Source organism: Lineus longissimus, chromosome 2 (assembly GCF_910592395.1).
Source record: "Lineus longissimus chromosome 2, tnLinLong1.2, whole genome shotgun sequence".
Classification (NCBI taxonomy): Eukaryota; Metazoa; Nemertea; class Pilidiophora; order Heteronemertea; family Lineidae; genus Lineus; species Lineus longissimus.
Window position 1 is genome coordinate 15,207,235 of NC_088309.1, and position 19,236 is coordinate 15,226,470.

Below are 19,236 nucleotides of genomic sequence, written 5' to 3' on the forward strand. Positions count from 1 at the left end.
TAAATTACATGTGATATCGAGTGACGTCATCGATATTTTTTATAAATCATCATTGACTAATCACAAAGCGTTAATTATGAGATATCCCCAGGGATCAAGAAGAGAACGAAGTGGGGAGCGCATTGACTCCTGGGCAATAGAGGTTGCTGCGGTTATTCACCGGGTCCTGATGTGTTCCGGACACGCATCGGATCACCCTCAAAGTATACGACGCGGAATTGCAAACACATTTGCAGCATCCGAAAGCATGGGCCGGCGGTATTAATAAAGACTGGCAACGTGCCTGTCGTTGCGCTGAGAGCGCAACAGGACCTTATTTTTTGATTGTGGCTTCTCTGTCCACCCAATCTGACAATGGGGGGGGGGGGACCCAACTGTTTCAAGAGCATGGTTCCTGATCAATACCCTGAAACATTTCCCGATACCTACCTGACAAGCTATCGGGCTATTAAGACATAAGCCGAGTCTGAACCAGTTGAAGAGAATAATATTCTTTATAAAATTGTGTACCTTTTTTACCTGTTCATGCCTTTTTGTGTACGTTTTTTTCCGGTACCTTTTTTCCGGTACCTTTTTTCCGGTTCCTTTATTTCCAGTACTTTTATTTCCTGTACCTTTACTTCCTGTACCTTTATTTCCGTACCTTTTTTTCCTGTACCTTTTTTCCAGTAGCTTTTTTACCATATACCGCTAAGTTGGTCCTGGCAGGCCTCATGGAAAATGCATAAGAAATATTACTAAAGTTGGCTTTTCGGGCAGGGTGTTAAAATAATCCCGACTCCCGACTTCTAACACAATTCTATATATACATGCCAATGTATTTGCAGACAAGAAATGGATCGACTTGGATTGATATTAATGTAACCAACTATAGGTTGAAAATGTTGGCAAATTTGTAAAACTTAGCTCATAGCCTTTATAGTGTACATTCTTAAGAAATCGTGATTTGGCTTTTCTAGTTGCGCTAGCCCTGAAACTACTCATTTAATATAAATCCCCAAATTCAGACATGGTTGACATTACTCTTAGCATTATATTCCCAAGATTTTCGCTTTATTGGATAAAAGTTCATGTTGCCATAGGGGTTGAAAATTGGGTGATATTTCAAAAAAATTCTCACAAATATGCGAAAAATATTACTTTTCAATTAGAATTAATTAAAATCCAGCACACTGTCAATACGTTACTACTTGTGACAATCATTTGTGAAGTTTTTGTAAATATTGGCTGATTTATTTGACCCTAAATTATCCGAAACCATGCCATACATCAACGTACATGAGACTTAATTGCCCGGTTAATTCACACCTCTCCCATCTCAAACAATAGAAATGATTGAGTCGCCCTCTATTCAAAGGCCTGCCATTGCTGAGAGATGGAGAACTTCATGGGGGTCATGGAAAAAGTTTTTTTTTCCAGGTCGGACAGTTTGGGGGGGGGGGTCAGGCCAGGGGGTCAAAGTTGGCAAATTCCTTTTTTCGTAATAGTGAACAAAATAATTGAACAAATTATTTTATATGAAAATAGAAAAACTTCATTTGCTTCTTTCTTATTTTTATTCCAATCGAGGGTCCTTTTTTCCAGATGTTCACTGCAATTCAGACGTATTTGTCCAAGTAAAAACCTCAGCAAAGTTGGCCCAGGGTCATTGTAAGTTACAATTTACAACAGGAACAGGCTGTCTGTTGGAGCTGGCGCCCTTTGCGGTGCCCGACCATGAGCGTGGACCTTGCGCGGCCCCGAGCATTCCCGTGCCCTCTGCCCCCCCCCCCCCCCCTGCAGTAACAAGTGGATTATCAGTATCCTCTGAATCACTATGATCACCATCCGACATATCTGTAAATCAGCCGCAGAAGCTCCGCAATGCACTGGATCATTATTATCAGAATCACTCTCCGAGTTGCGTACGTAGTCGCCATTGTCACTATCCTCATTCTCTGAATATGACCCCCCTCCCCCAATAGTCGCCAAGACCATCAAAAATCAGGTTCCTTGCCTGCTCGGCATTGTATCGTACGCGTGTGGCCGCGGACACATTAGCAATGCAGTGCTTCCATCTTTCTTTCGAGCCCTATATTAGTTGGCGAGATTTCTCACCGGCCGCAAGAAGAGCTCGATCTCGTCAGCCGCACGGAAAGGGTTTTAAGGAACGAATGTTTTTTTATCAGTAACGCCCGTCCGACACATCATGACAGGCATGTGAATGCGTAAGTTCCTCTCTGTGTAATATGATTTATTTTAGAAATTAACAAATCTTCATTTTTAGTTCGTTTTTTTTTAATATTCGTTCTAAAATGATAAAATACCAAATCCAAGGAACATTAGGTATTTACTAAGATATTTTCTTAATCAAAATCGAACACGCGATACCAGAGATATGATAAAAACAGATGCAATTAAATAGAAAGCACTGTGACACCATGGTTTGCCGTTCCCACGATGGAACACACACATAAACCCCCTCCGGCAAATTTAGGAAATAAAATGGGCATCGGGGAAGGATCGCAAACAAAATTTTGACAGCGGGTCTAGCACAGTGCTGTGTCCATCACATTGAGCCTATTTAAGTTTGGGACGTACAGTCTATCTCATACTGATATCAACACGTAAGATGTCTCCTGAACTATTTAACCGTTTTCAATGCTGGTTGCTAAGGATTGTCACAAATATTTTCGACGATATGATATTCAATATTAAAATGCCGAATCGTCCTCATTATGCAATCGACCATTTACAAAAGGTCCTCAAAAAGTACTTTTCATTTCTGATAAAAACACGAAGAAATCACTGTACGGGGTGTAGTGTCTTATCCTGGTTATGAAATACCGGATTTTTCCTTGTTGAAAATCGACCCGTGATAATTCCTACTGTTGACATTGTTCAACTAAACTCACGACACTCAAAAGGTTGTGGTGTTGGTGACATACAACCTTTGTACCAGCAAGAATAAATAAATACTTGTCATTACTATTCTTGTTATATTCATCGCGAACGCATGACACATGGGGCCGTGGACATGACAGAGAAGATTTGGGCAGATCAAACATCGATAAAAATAGTATATATTGCATGCTGATATTTGTCCAGAAAAATGTGTGACATCTCGAAACCCGGTCAGGATACAATATGAAAACACCCCCAAAACAGTCTTCCTACTTGCTGAACTGCAACAAATGTAACTAACTATTCAGTAGTAATTTTCCTAAAACAAAAGAACTTTTGTGGACCATTTTCAAATAGCCAATTTTATGAAGACAACACTTCATTGTTATCATGGTGATGATATGGAAAACAATATTAGTGACAACCAAGCACAAACCGCATTGGGATCTGTCAAGTATTTTAGGAAATATCATAAGTCATTATACATGTAGGTGTGGATATCAATAGGATCTTGCTCGTCACCAAGTTTGCAGTACATGCACCGTATTTCAATAAAACTATATGATCTGAGGTAACGATTGCCTGGCCAGATATATTGTTAATTCTGCCTGGACTGTACGTCCACCCAAAAACAAGACATAATTTCAATAAAACTAGTCTGTACACCCAAAGTCAAAACTCCTCTCACCAGGGCTAATATTTTAGAACTTTTTTTGCAACTTGATATAGGATGGACTTGCCTCTGCTCGCACAGTCTTGCATAATGATATCATAGCACCTACATGTTTCCACTTCGTACATGTTTCCACTACATAGTGTCTACGCACAATTCACATGGAATACATTACATACTAGGTATATAGGCTTGTAAAGGAAAAACTTATACTAGTAGTAGATGCAATAGAAAGATCCCAGACATTGTTATGATTTCTATAGATCCTGCATAGCTTTGATAAAGGTTGAAATTATATCTTAAATCTTTGAAAATTCTATCACAGGTATCAGGCAGCTTAGCATCGCATTTTAACACCTGATGTCGGGAATAACGGTCAAATGGAAAATAATATCAACAAGAATGATATGATTTTCTGTGTAAGTGGTACAAATTTGAAACCCATAGTTTACAGATGTTTCTCCTACCTGCTAGAGCACCCCCCCCCCCATAAAATTGCAAGTGTGAAAAAGTGTGTTTTTGACCTTCATTAGTGCCCAAATTTGATGCTACATCCTTTAACAGTCATATTGAAGATCAGGATAAAGAAATAAAGTCATACCACCCAGGATGGTTCACTTCCACAGCTATGATGATAATCTAATAACTGCAGGAAACCCATCAAGTGTATGTTAGGTGGTTGAAAATGTAGATAGAATATAGATCCCATTCTACGTCCTCACCTGAATTAAGTTTAGTAATTTCAACTGGATAACTGTTTTGTTTCGACCCATCGATACCTAGCATAATGCAAAATAACTATTTTGAGCTTGATCGCGTCATTAATATGTTAGCCAATCTGAGGCTTTCAATATTATTTTTTTTAATGATATTATAATTTATCAGACAGCTTTTGGACCTTTTCATACCTTAATTTTCAAGACATTCAAGGGCTTTGTTTCTGATATTATCGTGCAATGCATTTTTGCTCGACCATCCACTATTCACAGTGGTGAATCTACACGACGATTTTGTGTTCAAAGTTTTTCTAAGAGCATTTCAAGCTCTTTTTTAATGGCAATTTTGCCAAAGTACATGTAATTGTCGAGGAGTTGTGGCCAGGGGTGTAAACAAATTTGAATTACTTTTTGAATAATGATATCGTACTGACATGACTTTTCTGCTACCATACAATCTGCAAGGAGCTGCCACGACTTTTTACACGCGTATGGCAGCATCACCATTATACGGATTATTATTGTCCGTTACAAGGCTGGTGCCATCATTTAAAGGGGTTGTGTGAAGTAAAAGGTACGCCATTATGAAGTGAAAATTCTGCTTCTAGACACTGAGCTGAAGATGCCAATGTATTTTTTTTTAAAATCGGCCCAGTAGTTTCCGAGTAATCCGTAAGCAAGGTCCGCAACTTCCCGCGCAAATTTGAAGTTCGCGCAAGCGTGGTATCATTGTGGAGCAGAATGCATTCGGCGATGACTCAGTCGATATGTGATCATTCGCACATCGATCGATCGCGTCTGACATGTCTGACGTAGGCTAACCATAACAAAACAAAACAAAGACTAGAATGCCTCGGCAATGTTCTGAATTGTCGCCCGTCAACAGAGGGACGTTTTTGATGGCCAAACGATGATGACGTGGCAAAACGGCAAATCTTCGTTGATTGTTCGCGCTGCCGCTGGCTCGCAGGCCGGTACACTATGACGTAATAAGGACATTTGGAGGAAAATTCGAAAGTCAGGGTCATTTTCGAAAAAAAAATCATTATACATATTTTTTCCGTAACTTAACCTCGTTTTGGATATATCCGGCCTCATGAAGACAAAATTCCTGTTTTGGACCCCTAATTCACACAACCCCTTTAAAGTCACGACGAATCTTGCTGGCCTGTCGAAAATCAATGCTTCCTGCTTAATAGTCAAGTCAGTAAATATTGAACACATAATATATACATTACTACAGTAAGTGCACCCAATTTACCTTGATTTGAATCTAATTTTAACAATTCATAAACTCTTCTCACCAATTGCATCTGCAGTCCAAATCACAAGACATCCATCGTGCTTCGTGTCATGGACGTGTGTGCAACGTACGCGCGAGTTGCGCGTCGAGCTGCACGTCAATGACGCACCAGTGACACGATTATTTCTCTAGGTTTCGCGTAAATTACGCGCGACCTACGTGCTGGGTAGCGCATCAATGACGCACCAATGACGCACCAATGACGCGAATTTAGAGATGACAATGAGGAACTTGCACAACTGAAAATCCAGATGGCAGCACCAGTACTAAAAGGTACACTTCCAGTGCATTTTACATTAAAAATAAGTTTTGTTGATTTTCTCCCTAAAACTCATCAAAATAGAATTCAGGACCAATAAAACAACATTTTTGACGCTATTTCGCCATGCAGAGTAATTAAGGGATGAAATATTCAATAATTATTGACCAGGGAAATGGCTTTCTCATTACAACAATGGTCCACTTGCCTGAAGGGCCCCCTATTGGCAGGTTTTGTTGTGCAGGTTCCTCATTGTTATTTGGACTGTATTGGGTAATACATGAAATTTTGCAGGGCAGTATAATATATAAAAATTTCAGCAATGCGTAGCCTTTGTCAAGCATCTAAAATAGTGCAAAACCAAATACCATAAAAATCCGTCAGAACTTTCGTTCGCCAGATTAGCACAATAATAGCCATACAGAACATATATTCCCACAAACATGCCAGGCTAACAACTGTTTCGTAGCTTGAGATTAAACAACCTTACTCACCAGAGCATACGATAAGATATGAATAAAAGCAGCATCACTAAGATTATACATGTATGCGGCTTGTGATTTAGAATAGGCAACGACACTGTTATCACAATCCAATTCATCATGAGGGGGATTCTTCTAGCGCACCCATGTTAAAATTCCGGTATGACAGGAGTCCCAGACTTGGTCATAGTAGTCCACACCAAAAAAAATTATATTGTACCAGGTTTGAATTTAAACATGGCCTTCAAACAGCTAAATCATGCATGACAAATAAAAGGTGAATTCGTCGTAGTAACATATTTCAACTGGCTGGTTGCTCTAACCTCGGACTGGTTTGAGTGTCTTTTACCACTGTTGGCAAGTGACATAATAGAACCTTTACTACTACTTTATTTAAGAAAAAAAATATTTTTCAAATTCCGTTATTCAACTTTAAAACTACCAAACCCTTCTTTCTAAAACCCTGTATTACATGCCACTATAATAGGTAACAAATAAATCTTTGGCACAGCATCTACAGCCAATACAAATAGGCAGTGCTTATTTGCAGAGAATCCCCTTATCAAACTGTACCGTATTGTTCTCAGGTGACAAGCAATTGTTCGTTATATTCATGCCCTTACTCGCCGGCTGCTGGATCACAGGACCCTCAAAACCCTATGACAAGTAGCTCTGGTTATGGTTGTGTAAGTTTGCAACGTCCCATATGGGATATGACTGCATGATTTTGGTCGCTGTTTGTCTCTCAGCACGCGGGCATCAATTAAACTCAGATAAACACTTGCGGGTTCAGTTTGTTCGTTTTCAGTTTAGGAGGTGGGCGTCCTAACTCATAGTTGATGTGAATGTTACTCCGAGATATGTAGTTTGTCAAGATCTTCCAATAGTTTGATGCAGTCTGCAATGTTGTTGATCACAAGGTAGATACGGCAGTAGGCAATCACCCGAAAATAGTCATGATCGTTTGATGAATGTCTAATGGAAGCACTAAAGGAATGTTCTGGTACAGGTTGAAGGACGATGCGTGACAACTAAACCGTGCCATATAAATCAAAAACTACACGTACTCTATATTGTTCTACATCTTAAGATTCTGAGGAGAAATCTTTTTCTCACACTGAAAGTCTTATGAACAACGAGCTTCAAATCATAGATATAAAATAGGATGGAATAGACGAGCCTGAGAGATCAAATAAACCAAGTCTTCATAATCCTAACAATGGTATTAATGAGTTGACAGCTTTACTAGAGCTGTATGTAGTTGCGAGAAGATAGCTGAATCATCGTATGCCGACTTTTAAACCATATTTAAATCCTTTTAAGTGCCACCTACTTAAAATTACAAGCAATGCACATCTCTTGTACAGTGTGTCCCAGAAAGTTTGTCGAAGTAAATTGGCATTTATGCGGCACCATCGGTCTGAAGAGGGTCAACAATATGAATTACTTCATAGATAAAACACCGTGACCGGAACCCACGTCAAGCCATTGTACGGTAGGACAATGACCCGCTCACCTTCAACCGGGCCTGAAAGACCCTATTACGCCGCCCGTTACAATGACAAGTTACCTGTTGGGTAAGACCTTATGTTAATCCTATAGCAGCGATGTACTGCCACTTTTATTAAATTTAATTTGACAAACTTTCTGGGACACACTGTATAGTGTAACATATTTCTTTCTTAGAAGGAATTGTCGTGAGATTGTTGTCAGGGAATCAGAATTAACATACTCACTCTTGAAAAGAAAGACCGTAAGCGACATTTCGTTTTTGACCCTTCAACTATTTTTAGTAGTATAAACCCCCAAGACAAGACGTTAGACTAGTGCAATTCGATAAAATTTGGAAGGATGTTGTGGGAATTAAGAGGTTGCGATTGGCACTTACAACCTATTATAATGGAGAACTCAAGTGATGATACTCTCTTAGAATAGATTAGTAAAATTACTATTACAATTACATAGTAATTTTTTTACTACTCTGGTAGACTGTGAAGTTAGATGTTTTAAATATCAAAAATGAATATTAAGAGTGTACACAAATGTATTGGAAGCCAATCATTTTCAAAAGACATCGAAATACTGTATAATGGCAGACTACGACCAGGGGTAGCAAATCCAACGACAGTGTTCGTTTCCCACCACAAACAGTTTAGTGAGCTTTTATAAATGACACTCACTTTTCCCTGAACCTTCAACATTAGGCCTTGCTGAGCAAAAAATCCCTTTGTTGTGATACAAACAAGTCATCATAATTATACAGTGCACGGTGTTTTGCAGAGAGAATTTACTTAATGTTCCATATACATTCTTATATTCTTTTCATACCATATTGTTTTTGGGGCAAAGTTACAACCAAATGATGGATCAGAGACCTCACTGAGGGATAGTAACGTAAATCAAGTCCTTACATTGTTAGGATTACGAAGAGTATCAATATATAGGGACCAATACCGTCATACACTAATGCCAAAATAAACCATAGCCTGTTTAGTTTGGAGAAGGGATTGTCTGAATTAAACCAAACAAATCGGGGGTTTTCAGATTAACCATCAATAATGATATATCATGGTAAATTTTCTGAGGGAAAAATCTAGTATAATTGGTTTCGTTTTGTTTTAGCACCAACGAATTAGTGATGGTCCCTTGCACCTATGAGTATGCTATTTTGTTACAACTTGCAAAATGCACTTATATATTCGGAAAAGTTCAATGAACTGTGACCTTCAAATACCATTTACCTATCTGTCAACCTTGCTTTTCCTTCTCTGTTATAAGCTCCGCTTTTCCATTTTCCATTTTTCCATTCACAGCATCATGCTTACGAGCACGAGGCTTGTGGTAGGCCTGACGATAGAAGTGTGAAAAAAGAATAGCTAAGCTAACCGAATAGGCACCTCCTAATATTGAGTAAGCCCGCGAGAAGTCACACTGTGAAACAAATATAGCGTGAACACCAACGTACACATTTGCGATGAACTGCACCTGAAAATAAGAATAAAGACAAAGGTAGTATGATTTGGATCCCATCCATGTTTACACAGCAACGTATTCGGTCTACATTTGTTACATGATTAATGTAAGGTTTTTAGTCAATATCTTATCTGAGAATCATAGAATAATATACCTGTACATGCACACGAAATTAAACAAGATCTTAACTAAGCATCTCATTAGAATCTTATTTGGATTTTCGACCTGGGTATTAGGTTAAAGGGTGGAAATCCTGGTAATGAGCACATCAGAGCTGGAGGTTTCAATGTATTACTTAATACGACATTTCACCAACATGTGCACGCTATTCAATGCGGTCTTCCGCATATAGCGTTGTTTAACTGCATGGTCACTCATATCATTTGGCCAGTAGCAGTTGACAGTTTTTCTGTTTTAAACCAACAAGCACTGTCTAAGATTGAAATTGAGGTATGTTATTCTCCAGTTTCCCACTGACATTTCCATATGAATAAAAGTTGGTAATCAAAGTATGGAAATCCGAAAATCGGGCAAATATCACATTTTCAAAATGTCATGAAGAAGCAGAAAACAGTTCAGATCTTGTTTTGTTTTTCGTCGAAATGATTATATTATAACCGCTGATTAATTATGAGGTTTTTCGTGGAAAAATACCTACAATCCTACAATCATATGAGATCATGAAGAAAATATATTTTTTTTAATAAAAATTGAGATTTTTAATGATATTTTGGCTTTGCAAGATGGCTTTTGATATACATCTTCTACACTACTAAATCTATAGACTTCCAAGGAAATCACGGCAACCGTGCGCACTGTCTCTTTGAAACTTCACCTAACCTTTCACTACCTGTCCGTTCACAAAATGATCGATTCTCAGTCTAAACATTTGCCCGGAATTTTGCCCGGAATGTGGACTTTTTAGCGATTTTATTCAGGAATTTTGTCTGATCTAAAACTCACGGAAATTGCCGGACATTGCCGAAGTTGACCGTTTCGTGTTGATGACGTCATCAGTAGCGAACAAAGTGACAGACCAGTGAAGAGCAGTCAATTTGCAACTTTCGCCCTGCCATCTGTTGGAGACTTCGGGAACCAAAATGTGCTGATGACGTACGTCTTCAGCGAACAAAGTGACAGACCAGTGAAGAACAGTCAATTTGCAAAGTGTCAATGGCGAGTTGTCCATGTTGTCCGGCGAGTTTTACACCTGTTTTTGGTCAACTCAACAACTTTTCTTATTCAAATAATTTGATACTTTCCACCAGTGTTGTTGTCTGAGCTGCCTGTTCTATTTTCAAGCAACATGTTGTCACTCCAGGTGCAGCACCATCCACTTTCTGACCAGTGTTTTCAACAGCATTGAGGGGAAAACAAGCATTTCTACATTCTGGGTGGGTTGTAATGTAAAAACTTGACCTAGGTCTATATTGTAAATTAATTTGGGGCGTATTTTTGTACAAGTTGGAAATTTTTATGGCGTTTGCATTTTAGGTTTGGTGTATAAAACAGGCACTCGAATTGTGAAATATGCTGTAACCCAACCTTTAGCGCCCTCCTTGCTAAAGAGAGGCCAGTAAACGAGTAATTTTGATCTGGACTCTCTTTCCCACTGAATTTTTAGGAAGTGTTGTGGAGAATTCATGTTTAGTCTGGACGACACAGCAAGTTTAGTTCCCCAAGTAGCTCCACCCGACATCTGGTGTTATCATATCTTGCTGAAGAAAAATTGTTAATTGGTAACTTTACTAGTGTAGCATAAAGCCTGTTTAAATTTTGTAAAAGTTTCTGAGTTCCAATAAGAGAGAAACTGTCGGGTTTTTTCTCATATGGGGATCTGCCCCGACTTCCTTTACTACTTGTTTGATTTTGTTTCTCTTTTTTCAAAATATTTAGGAAACAAGAATGACTTTTTAGATAACTTCTGACGTAAAACGCTCACCTGATGCCATCACATAGAAATGTCAGCAGGATATTGGCGAAAAAAAACATACACAAAATTCAGTCTCAGGCGATGCTCGAATGTCCTAATATGTTTGCAGACAATGTAGATACATGAATTATTCATCAAGTAATCGGCAATAAAAACACTTCTTACACATTTTTAAATCTTTCTTTGTGAAATGATAGAACACAAAATTCCAAGAATGATAATTGTTAACTTCAATACAACTAAGCAAGCGATGCCAGAGTTTTAAAAACATAACACTTGTACACACACTTTACCTCTTGACGCAAGGACCCAACGCGCCGCGTAGCGGCAAAATAGCGAAGCTGGCGAAACATTTATAACGGGTCACCGTGATCTCATTATGGACTTATAGCGCGATTATGGGGTTGTTACTATTTTGCTGTATATTGTCACGAGGAAAGAAAAGCACGCGACCTAACGCCGACCTATTTATGTAAAGTGATAATTAGAAGGTATATAGTTCAGGAAATGTTAACAAATAATCATTCCATATCGTCTTTTGAGAGCATTTTTAATTGTAAAAAATATATGCCTACGCCACAGAGTCTCTGCAATGGTAATTTTTATCACAGTAGTCTCGGACAGCCAGATGTTCTTTACTTATTATTCTGGCGCATACCAGACTTTCTTCGTACGAGACGTTTTCCAGCACGATGTATGTGGGCAGAAGCAACACTGCGCAAGATCACCTCGCAAATAATAGATTATGCTAATTAGCATACCTTCCTCATTGAGTTTTCCCAGAATGGTCCATATCGCGCAAAGCTCGGGACGGCACAGGGGGACTGGCACATGCCTAGTCTCTCTTCAACCACAAACGCCCACCCCTTCCTGCTACCATAATACTTCTTGATATTTTGCTATATAAAGTGCGTTCATATTTGATAGTTTTGCAAATTGCACAAGTAGAAATGTGCATTATGATTTAATGCGTCCACGCTACTTCGTAAGTCGAGGAGCATCTTTTAGATACACTGTAGGCATATTACACTTAAAGGCGGACACAGACTACCATCTATCTAAAGTGTTTTTCTTGCTACCGTCCCTTCAGGTAACTTCCATGGCAGTGTGTCTGGTCCACAAACTTTTCTTTGCAAAGTAATTTGATACCGGGGAGGTACTCTGCCAAGTGTTGGCCGGTGATGGAGACTGCTCTATTCTCACCAAGCAATTTGTTTATCTTGGCCCGTTGTTGACAGGTGTGTTGGTATCTTAAACTGAGTTGGTCAATGGTAATGACCTCAAAATAGGTCTATTTCTGGTGTTTTGAGTGATACCAGATTACATTCCTGTGTCTGAAGATGCTGGAGATCTGTGTAGTGGGCATTTGGTCAGTAGTATACTGAATAGAAGAAGAGCTCCGACAGATACCTGTAACATATCTACGGCGGAAACCTTCAAATTCATAGTGCTGGTACAGGATGGACCAGGGATATGGGATGTCACGACAAAAGATTACAAGAACAAGCATATCAAATCCCTAAACTAGAATTGTCGGTTGAGTCTGCAGGCAGACTCTGGAGTCTCCGTCAACTGTGGGGTGCTTTGTTGAGGAAGTGGAGGAGGCAGTATGTTTTGGTTAAAAGTTTATTGGGAAAATAGATATATACATATATACATAGTTGGAGATTAAAAGTCGGGTTACTGGTTTGTAGACCTTGGTATGAGAATTTTCTTCGCTGGCAAGGTTTGCATTGGGTTTATATTGCTGCTGTGTTAACGCTGTGTTGGGATAGCAGCGATGGTGATGTTGTGGTTCACATGTGCCTTAAACACTATTCTGCACATGCGACTTGCGCATGACCGGAACTTGATCGTCTTATCAACGCCGTCGCCTCGCTCCAAGGCCCTGCCTGTATTGACCACTATTGTTGCCGCGAAAATTTGTTTGTAGCAAGAATAACGTATAACAACAATGAATCATAAAAGATTTCAATTTATGTCTAAGCAAGTGTGTTCCTGTAATCGTTGCTCTTAAGTACGAATTGATCAATTGCGGCCATTTTCAGTCCATTTCCACGGGCCACTTCCTGTCCAACATGGAAGCTATCGAAATTGGCAGGGAATATGGTCGCATAATACGTCTCGTTTGGAGAATGTGCAATGGCGGAAATCGAAATTGGCAGGGAATATGGTCGCATAATACGTCTCGTTTGGAGATTGTGTAATGGCGGATCAAATTTTCACGACCCATCGCCAAACGGCTGTCTCGTCCCCTAAAATATGTCGTTATTGCTCGCTAAATAATTCTGAAAATTCGCACTGCACACCTTTGATGTTTCGAAAAACAACTCATTATACTATTTGATTTACTTAATGTCCAGTTTTCCCTAAACTTCGCGAACACGAATCCACCTGGGTTCTCCAATCACCAATGATATACACAGTGCATTGCATACACCGTAGTCACATGGAACGGGGTTATAAATTGGGGGAATTTGCCTAGCTAAACCAAGAGTCTCCTTTCAACCCTACATACGTAGGTTGACGGAGACTAATAAAATCGAAACTGCCCTTCTCTTCCTCTGGACAAGCACTGTCAGCATATCAATAGTAGCCATCTTTGTAATTTCCCTCCAGAATCATCAAAGTCACGGGGATTTTATTCTTGGGTAGCCCACCGCAGATGCATGGATTCAATTAAAGCAGCGAGTTAGATGTTAGTCTGTCTGTGCACTGCCTTCAATACTTGGTGACCTAGAACTTTAAACAGTGTGTAGTCTGTGTCCGCCTTTAGATATTTTTTTTGTACCGTCGCCTCTCAACATTCTGAATAGCGTCAACACAGTATTATAAGCATCTTTACTTGCTCGATTTCGATGAACTAAACGTCAAAATGGTTTTATTATTCCAGAAAAACAATTCAAATTCCAAATATACCACTTGAATCAGGTGCATTAGTTTGTGAGAAATCGTCCGAAGTACGTGTAAATACCAATATAAGTGTGATCAGGGCAGAGGCGCAAGTAAATCTGCATAAGGCCACGTGTTTTTTATTTCTTGGTTTACGGGACCGACCGACTTGCTTTTTTGGGATTTTGGAAAAGAAATAAAATCTGAAAATCATCGATTTTTTATTTTATTTTCCGCCCGACCCATCATAATTAGATAAAATAATGAGAAATAAAATAAAATCCACTGTATAGAGCAGTGTGATAACCAATGTTTGTGCACTTTCACAACTTATCAGCCATCTAGATGAGGGAAATAGCCCCGACTAAGACATTGCGCCTTGTTCTGAAAAAAAGGGAACTTTGATTCCAGCAGTATTTGGGTAATTTTATTTCTTCCGATCATACATAGCTATTTGGGTTATCTTTATTTTTAATTTTATTTCGACCACCCGACCATACATTTTTAAAAGCTCTTCCCGTAAACCAAGAAATAAAAAAAACATGTGGCCTAATGGCGATTGCGCCGAGACGTTCGGATGTAGGAAGTCAACATTACAGCATAACTTACCAGCTGAAGCCATGTCAGGTATTTTTTCCACCAGAGATATTTCTGCATGTGCGGTCCGATGGCAGAAAGACCGTAGTACGAGTACATGATCATATGGACGAAACTATTTATCACCACACAGAAGTATGCTGAAAGAGAGATGCATATATATGACTTACAAAAATATATATGAGGTATTACGCAATGCCCAGCAGCAAAATTTCAATGAAATCATAACGTACCAAAATTGATGAGTTTGAAAAACCTTTGTCAAATTCGCAAATACGTTTGTACTTCTTTTGTGAGCCAACCGTATTTCACATCACTCTTTATGGTTATAAAACTAAATATCCTAAGCTTATCAAACCTTTACTTTTGAATTACCGTTTTATTGACTCACTGTGTATGTCTTTTATTAGCAAAAAAATAAAAAGGCCAGGGGCCATTGTGTCCACCGTATAGATATTTGGTGGTTAAAAACTCATCCTGGTTAAGAAACATGTACATGTATAGTACATATAGAGTACATACCATAAAAATATCATCGAAAACAAATCACTAATAAGCGAGATATTGCACTTTTACATTTCCTAGTTTTGGCCTCTTGGTGGCCAAGTCGAGAAGCAGATCGGACCGAAATTCGGTGTCAGAGGTTATATGACCAAGGGAGACATGTAAACAAAATTTGAAGCTCCTACCTTAAGCGGTTAAGAAACGTGCCATAGTTAATAATAATAATAACAATAATGCTTTTATTATATAGCGCAATTCCGTGACGCTAGATCTCGCTCAAAGCGCTTTGGGACATCATAATAGCGAGTTTCCGCATCGCTTACGATTACGATTACGATTACGATTTGTGTTTGACGTCATCGATTTTTGATGCTACGTCGTCCCCAGTGAAATCGTCGATGGTACTTTCGTCTCGTTCTTACGAGGATTCCGGCTGATCTTCGTAAGCCGAAAAACGATTACATGGATTAGCGAAAAGCCTATTTTCCACGCTACATATCAAATTCAAGGTGAAATATTCATTGAAGAATATCTGTCAAACATAGGAACTGCATTTAATTTGATCAACGGCGATTTTGATCATGTTTTAGCGCCCGAGAAAAGTGCTGCCAGAGCATGAGAGCAGAGTATAGGGCCTATACTACAGTACACCAAGTCGTTGGTGTGAATGCGGAAACAAAATTTCTGGTTCATGCCGGTTTTGAGAGTATTACGATTACGACTTTGAAATCGTAATCGTAATCGTAATCGTAAGCGATGCGGAAACTCCCTAATATTACATATAGTTACACTTAAACGGCCAATTTATGCCATTTGACCTCTGTGACCTTGAAAATAAGGTCAAATAAAAAACCCGTTAGATGTATTTTGTATCCTTGCTTGGAGTACCTGCTATTAAAATATCATCGAAAACAAGTTACTAATAAGCGAGATATTGCACTTTTAACCTTTTATAGTTTTGGCCCCTGGTGGCCATGTCGAGAATCAGATTTGACCGAAATTTAATGTCAGAGGTTATATGACGTAGGGAGTCATATCTACCCATTTTCAAGTTCATAACTTTAGCGGTTAGGAAACGTGCCACACAAACGACCAATTTACGCCATTTGCCCTCTGTGACCTTGAATCGTAGGTTAAATCAAGAAGTGATGCATCCTTGCTAGGACAACCTACCGCAAAAACTTTATCGAAAATGGGTCACTTATAAGAGATATGTAAGGCCACACTAATTTCCTAAAGAGAGAAAACGCGTCTGACAGCTAATATGCAATGTGGGCACTTTAACTTCATGCATATAATTTTTTTATGATATGACTTGATAGCTGTTAGCATACATTTTGAGACCAGTCGCTGGTGTGAGGCGTAAGTAAATTTTCGTATATCATCCCGCACTGATTGGATGTTGTGGAATGGCTTAGTGCAATAAAGAAGCTCCACTGGAATAGAGCCGAATATCTGGGGACTCGAGGGAGTGCCTAATCTGAGAGCCAAGAGCCCAAGAGCACAAGAGCCACGAGTCACAACGTAATATGCCGCCTGGAATTAATAGATGTGAAATTATGACTGGTCTCCTCTCCCACCCATACACTTTGCATGGGAAGTCTTGAATTTCTGAATCCCTTTCGGTTCTCATCACCTACATAACAATGGAGGAGGAGGTGCTAAATTCTCCATCCAAAGGAGATCCTAATTTTTATAAAAAATTCTACTTGGACTGTCTAAAGACTAAAAGGTTTGTGTGAAAGAGATTGTTTATAACTACAAGCATCAATTGGCTGGAGGTGACATGGACGAAAAATGGAGAGATGCCTGTCTACCCCAGACCCTCCGAGGTTACCCCGGTTAAAAATCCAGTACACCGCAAGTAAAAGTGCAGGCCAGGGCACTGGAGTTCCAACTGTCCATGGTGGCATTGGTGTGGGTTCGAGTCCCGCCGAATCTTACTAATATTTTTTCTCTAATCCTTCTCACACACCAAAGGCAAAGATTTTGGTAGAGTGACTCTGCTTCATAGGGACTACATCCCCTTACACACCAAACATTTTGGTAGAGGGACTCCGCTTCATTGGGACAACATCACCTTACACACCAACAACATTTCGGTGTAGGAACCAGTCTACTCAAAAAAAGCTCAATTACGGTTTTCACGACGATGCTCGTAGCATTTTTACAACTCATGGCTCTCACATTAGGTTTTACTTAGGTGGCTCGTGGTTCTTGGGCTATTGGGCTCTTGGGCTCGTGGCTCTCAGATTAGGCACTCCCGAATATCTGTCATTCGAAGACAACATGAGAGAAAAACAATGCAATACACTATGTGTCAAAGCAATATATGCCTAATGCAATAACAGTGCGACAGAGCATATGTGTTGGGTAGATGCGCTAGGACGCACCTGCGCAACACCACTATTTAAAGTTCTTGTTCAGTCCAAACTTTCTGGGACAAACTTTCTGGGACACACTGTTTAATAATTTTGGCCACAAATAAATCAATTTGCTTGGAACAGTTTGCCTATAATAGTGATAATATCTAAAAAAATTACATTTCACTTCTTTTCCTTGCCTGGCAGAGCTCTACACTGTTATTGCTTAGTGTAAATTTAATCGCATGGATGCGATAGAACATTTTGAACATTATGCCCTATACCGCAAGCTAAGCAAATGATACTGTCTAGTGTAGATAGGTAGCTTTAAAGAGTTTCCGTGGAGTCATTCCCTTGCAACCCCCAACCGAACATGTAGTTTCTGTAAAACGTTAAGTTGGCTTTCTTCTTGCTTATTTTATCTATTTTTAGCACGGAACTAGCACCACTACGAGTTGTCATATGTCATGCAGTGTTTATGAAAAAGTGAGAACTGTTCAATAGAGTGGTGTAAATAATGATCACATTATCGTAATGATGGCGGTGTAGCTAACGAGTGTGTCGACCGGGCGAATTTTTCTTTTCACATCTAAAAAATCCGCCATCTTGGATTGGTAATAAGCATGGAGGGGAATCTCCAATTACGTCATTTCATTAGGAATACCCTCGGAATTGTCTCCACGGCGTGTGTATGCATTTATGGCGTATTTATGCGTACACTTCATGATTCTGCCGGTATCTGAGATCCTCAAAAACCTTTGCATGTACCAAGACACTTAATACGCCCTTTTTCGGCCATAATACTATCCCTTTAATAAAGTGTTGTGTATTGGTTATGTTTACCATACATGTATAAGCATCATAAACTTTTTGTATGAAGATTGTATTAAATGATGTCTAGCAAAAGCATCATCAAGATTAATAAAGTGTTGTTTTTAGCAATTAACTGCCTTGGGTTATTCATTTATAAGGGATTTGTGAGCCAAAAATTTGTGAATGCGAAAGTAGAAGTGAATGAGGAAATTGCAGCCTAAATTCCCTGAAAGACTAAAAAGGAGCTCCAAAACTGAAGCAAACTCTTCAATTTGCCTTTGTCTTTTTCATCTTAACATTTCAGGGAAAATTTACTAAACCCTCTCATATCCTCTAAAACAAATAGGAATGAATGCTTTTCTACTGCTGCCAAGCCTTTATTTTGCTTCAGTTACCATGATACTACAGTAAAATTTAATGCAAGTTGCCAAGAGAAGCATCTAAGTTAATGTCAACAAACGCACGTGGAATGCATAGCTTAAAATAGAACAAAATCGACTAATGACGACACATGGAGATTCCTCCATGCTCATTACCAATCCAAGATGGCGGATTTTTTAGATGTGAAAAAAAAATTCGCGTCGACCGGGTGATCGGCTGTTGCACTGTCAAGTTCAGTGTTTTTTGCTGATTTGGACAAAAATTATAATATTTTGAAAATGAGCTGACTAAATTTCGTTTTATCGCATTTTTCCGCGAGCATCTATATAATAATACTAGAACTGGTAAAAGTCTATTTATGTCTACCACCGCCTTAACCGCTGGATGGAATCGCCTAATTCTTCGTATGGGCATGTAGATTTGACCCGTGAAGCCATTCAACTGCGTCTTCAATCCATATTTTC

At 39.2% G+C, this 19,236-nt stretch overlaps 1 protein-coding gene across 2 annotated transcripts in view; it reads right to left on the bottom strand.

Moving 5' to 3' along the window:
* Positions 1 to 2,177: 2,177 nt before the first annotated feature.
* LOC135482674 (very long chain fatty acid elongase 4-like) overlaps positions 2,178 to 19,236 on the bottom strand; it is a 54,951-nt gene continuing 37,892 nt past the window's right edge. For both annotated transcript variants that reach the window (XM_064762924.1, XM_064762923.1), the window contains exons 7-8: positions 14,724 to 14,851; positions 2,178 to 9,301 (exon numbers count right to left, since the gene is read on the bottom strand). In XM_064762924.1, the coding sequence (XP_064618994.1) occupies positions 9,065 to 9,301; positions 14,724 to 14,851 (365 nt within the window). In that variant the 3' untranslated portion in view covers positions 2,178 to 9,064. The remainder of the gene's footprint in view (positions 9,302 to 14,723; positions 14,852 to 19,236) is intronic.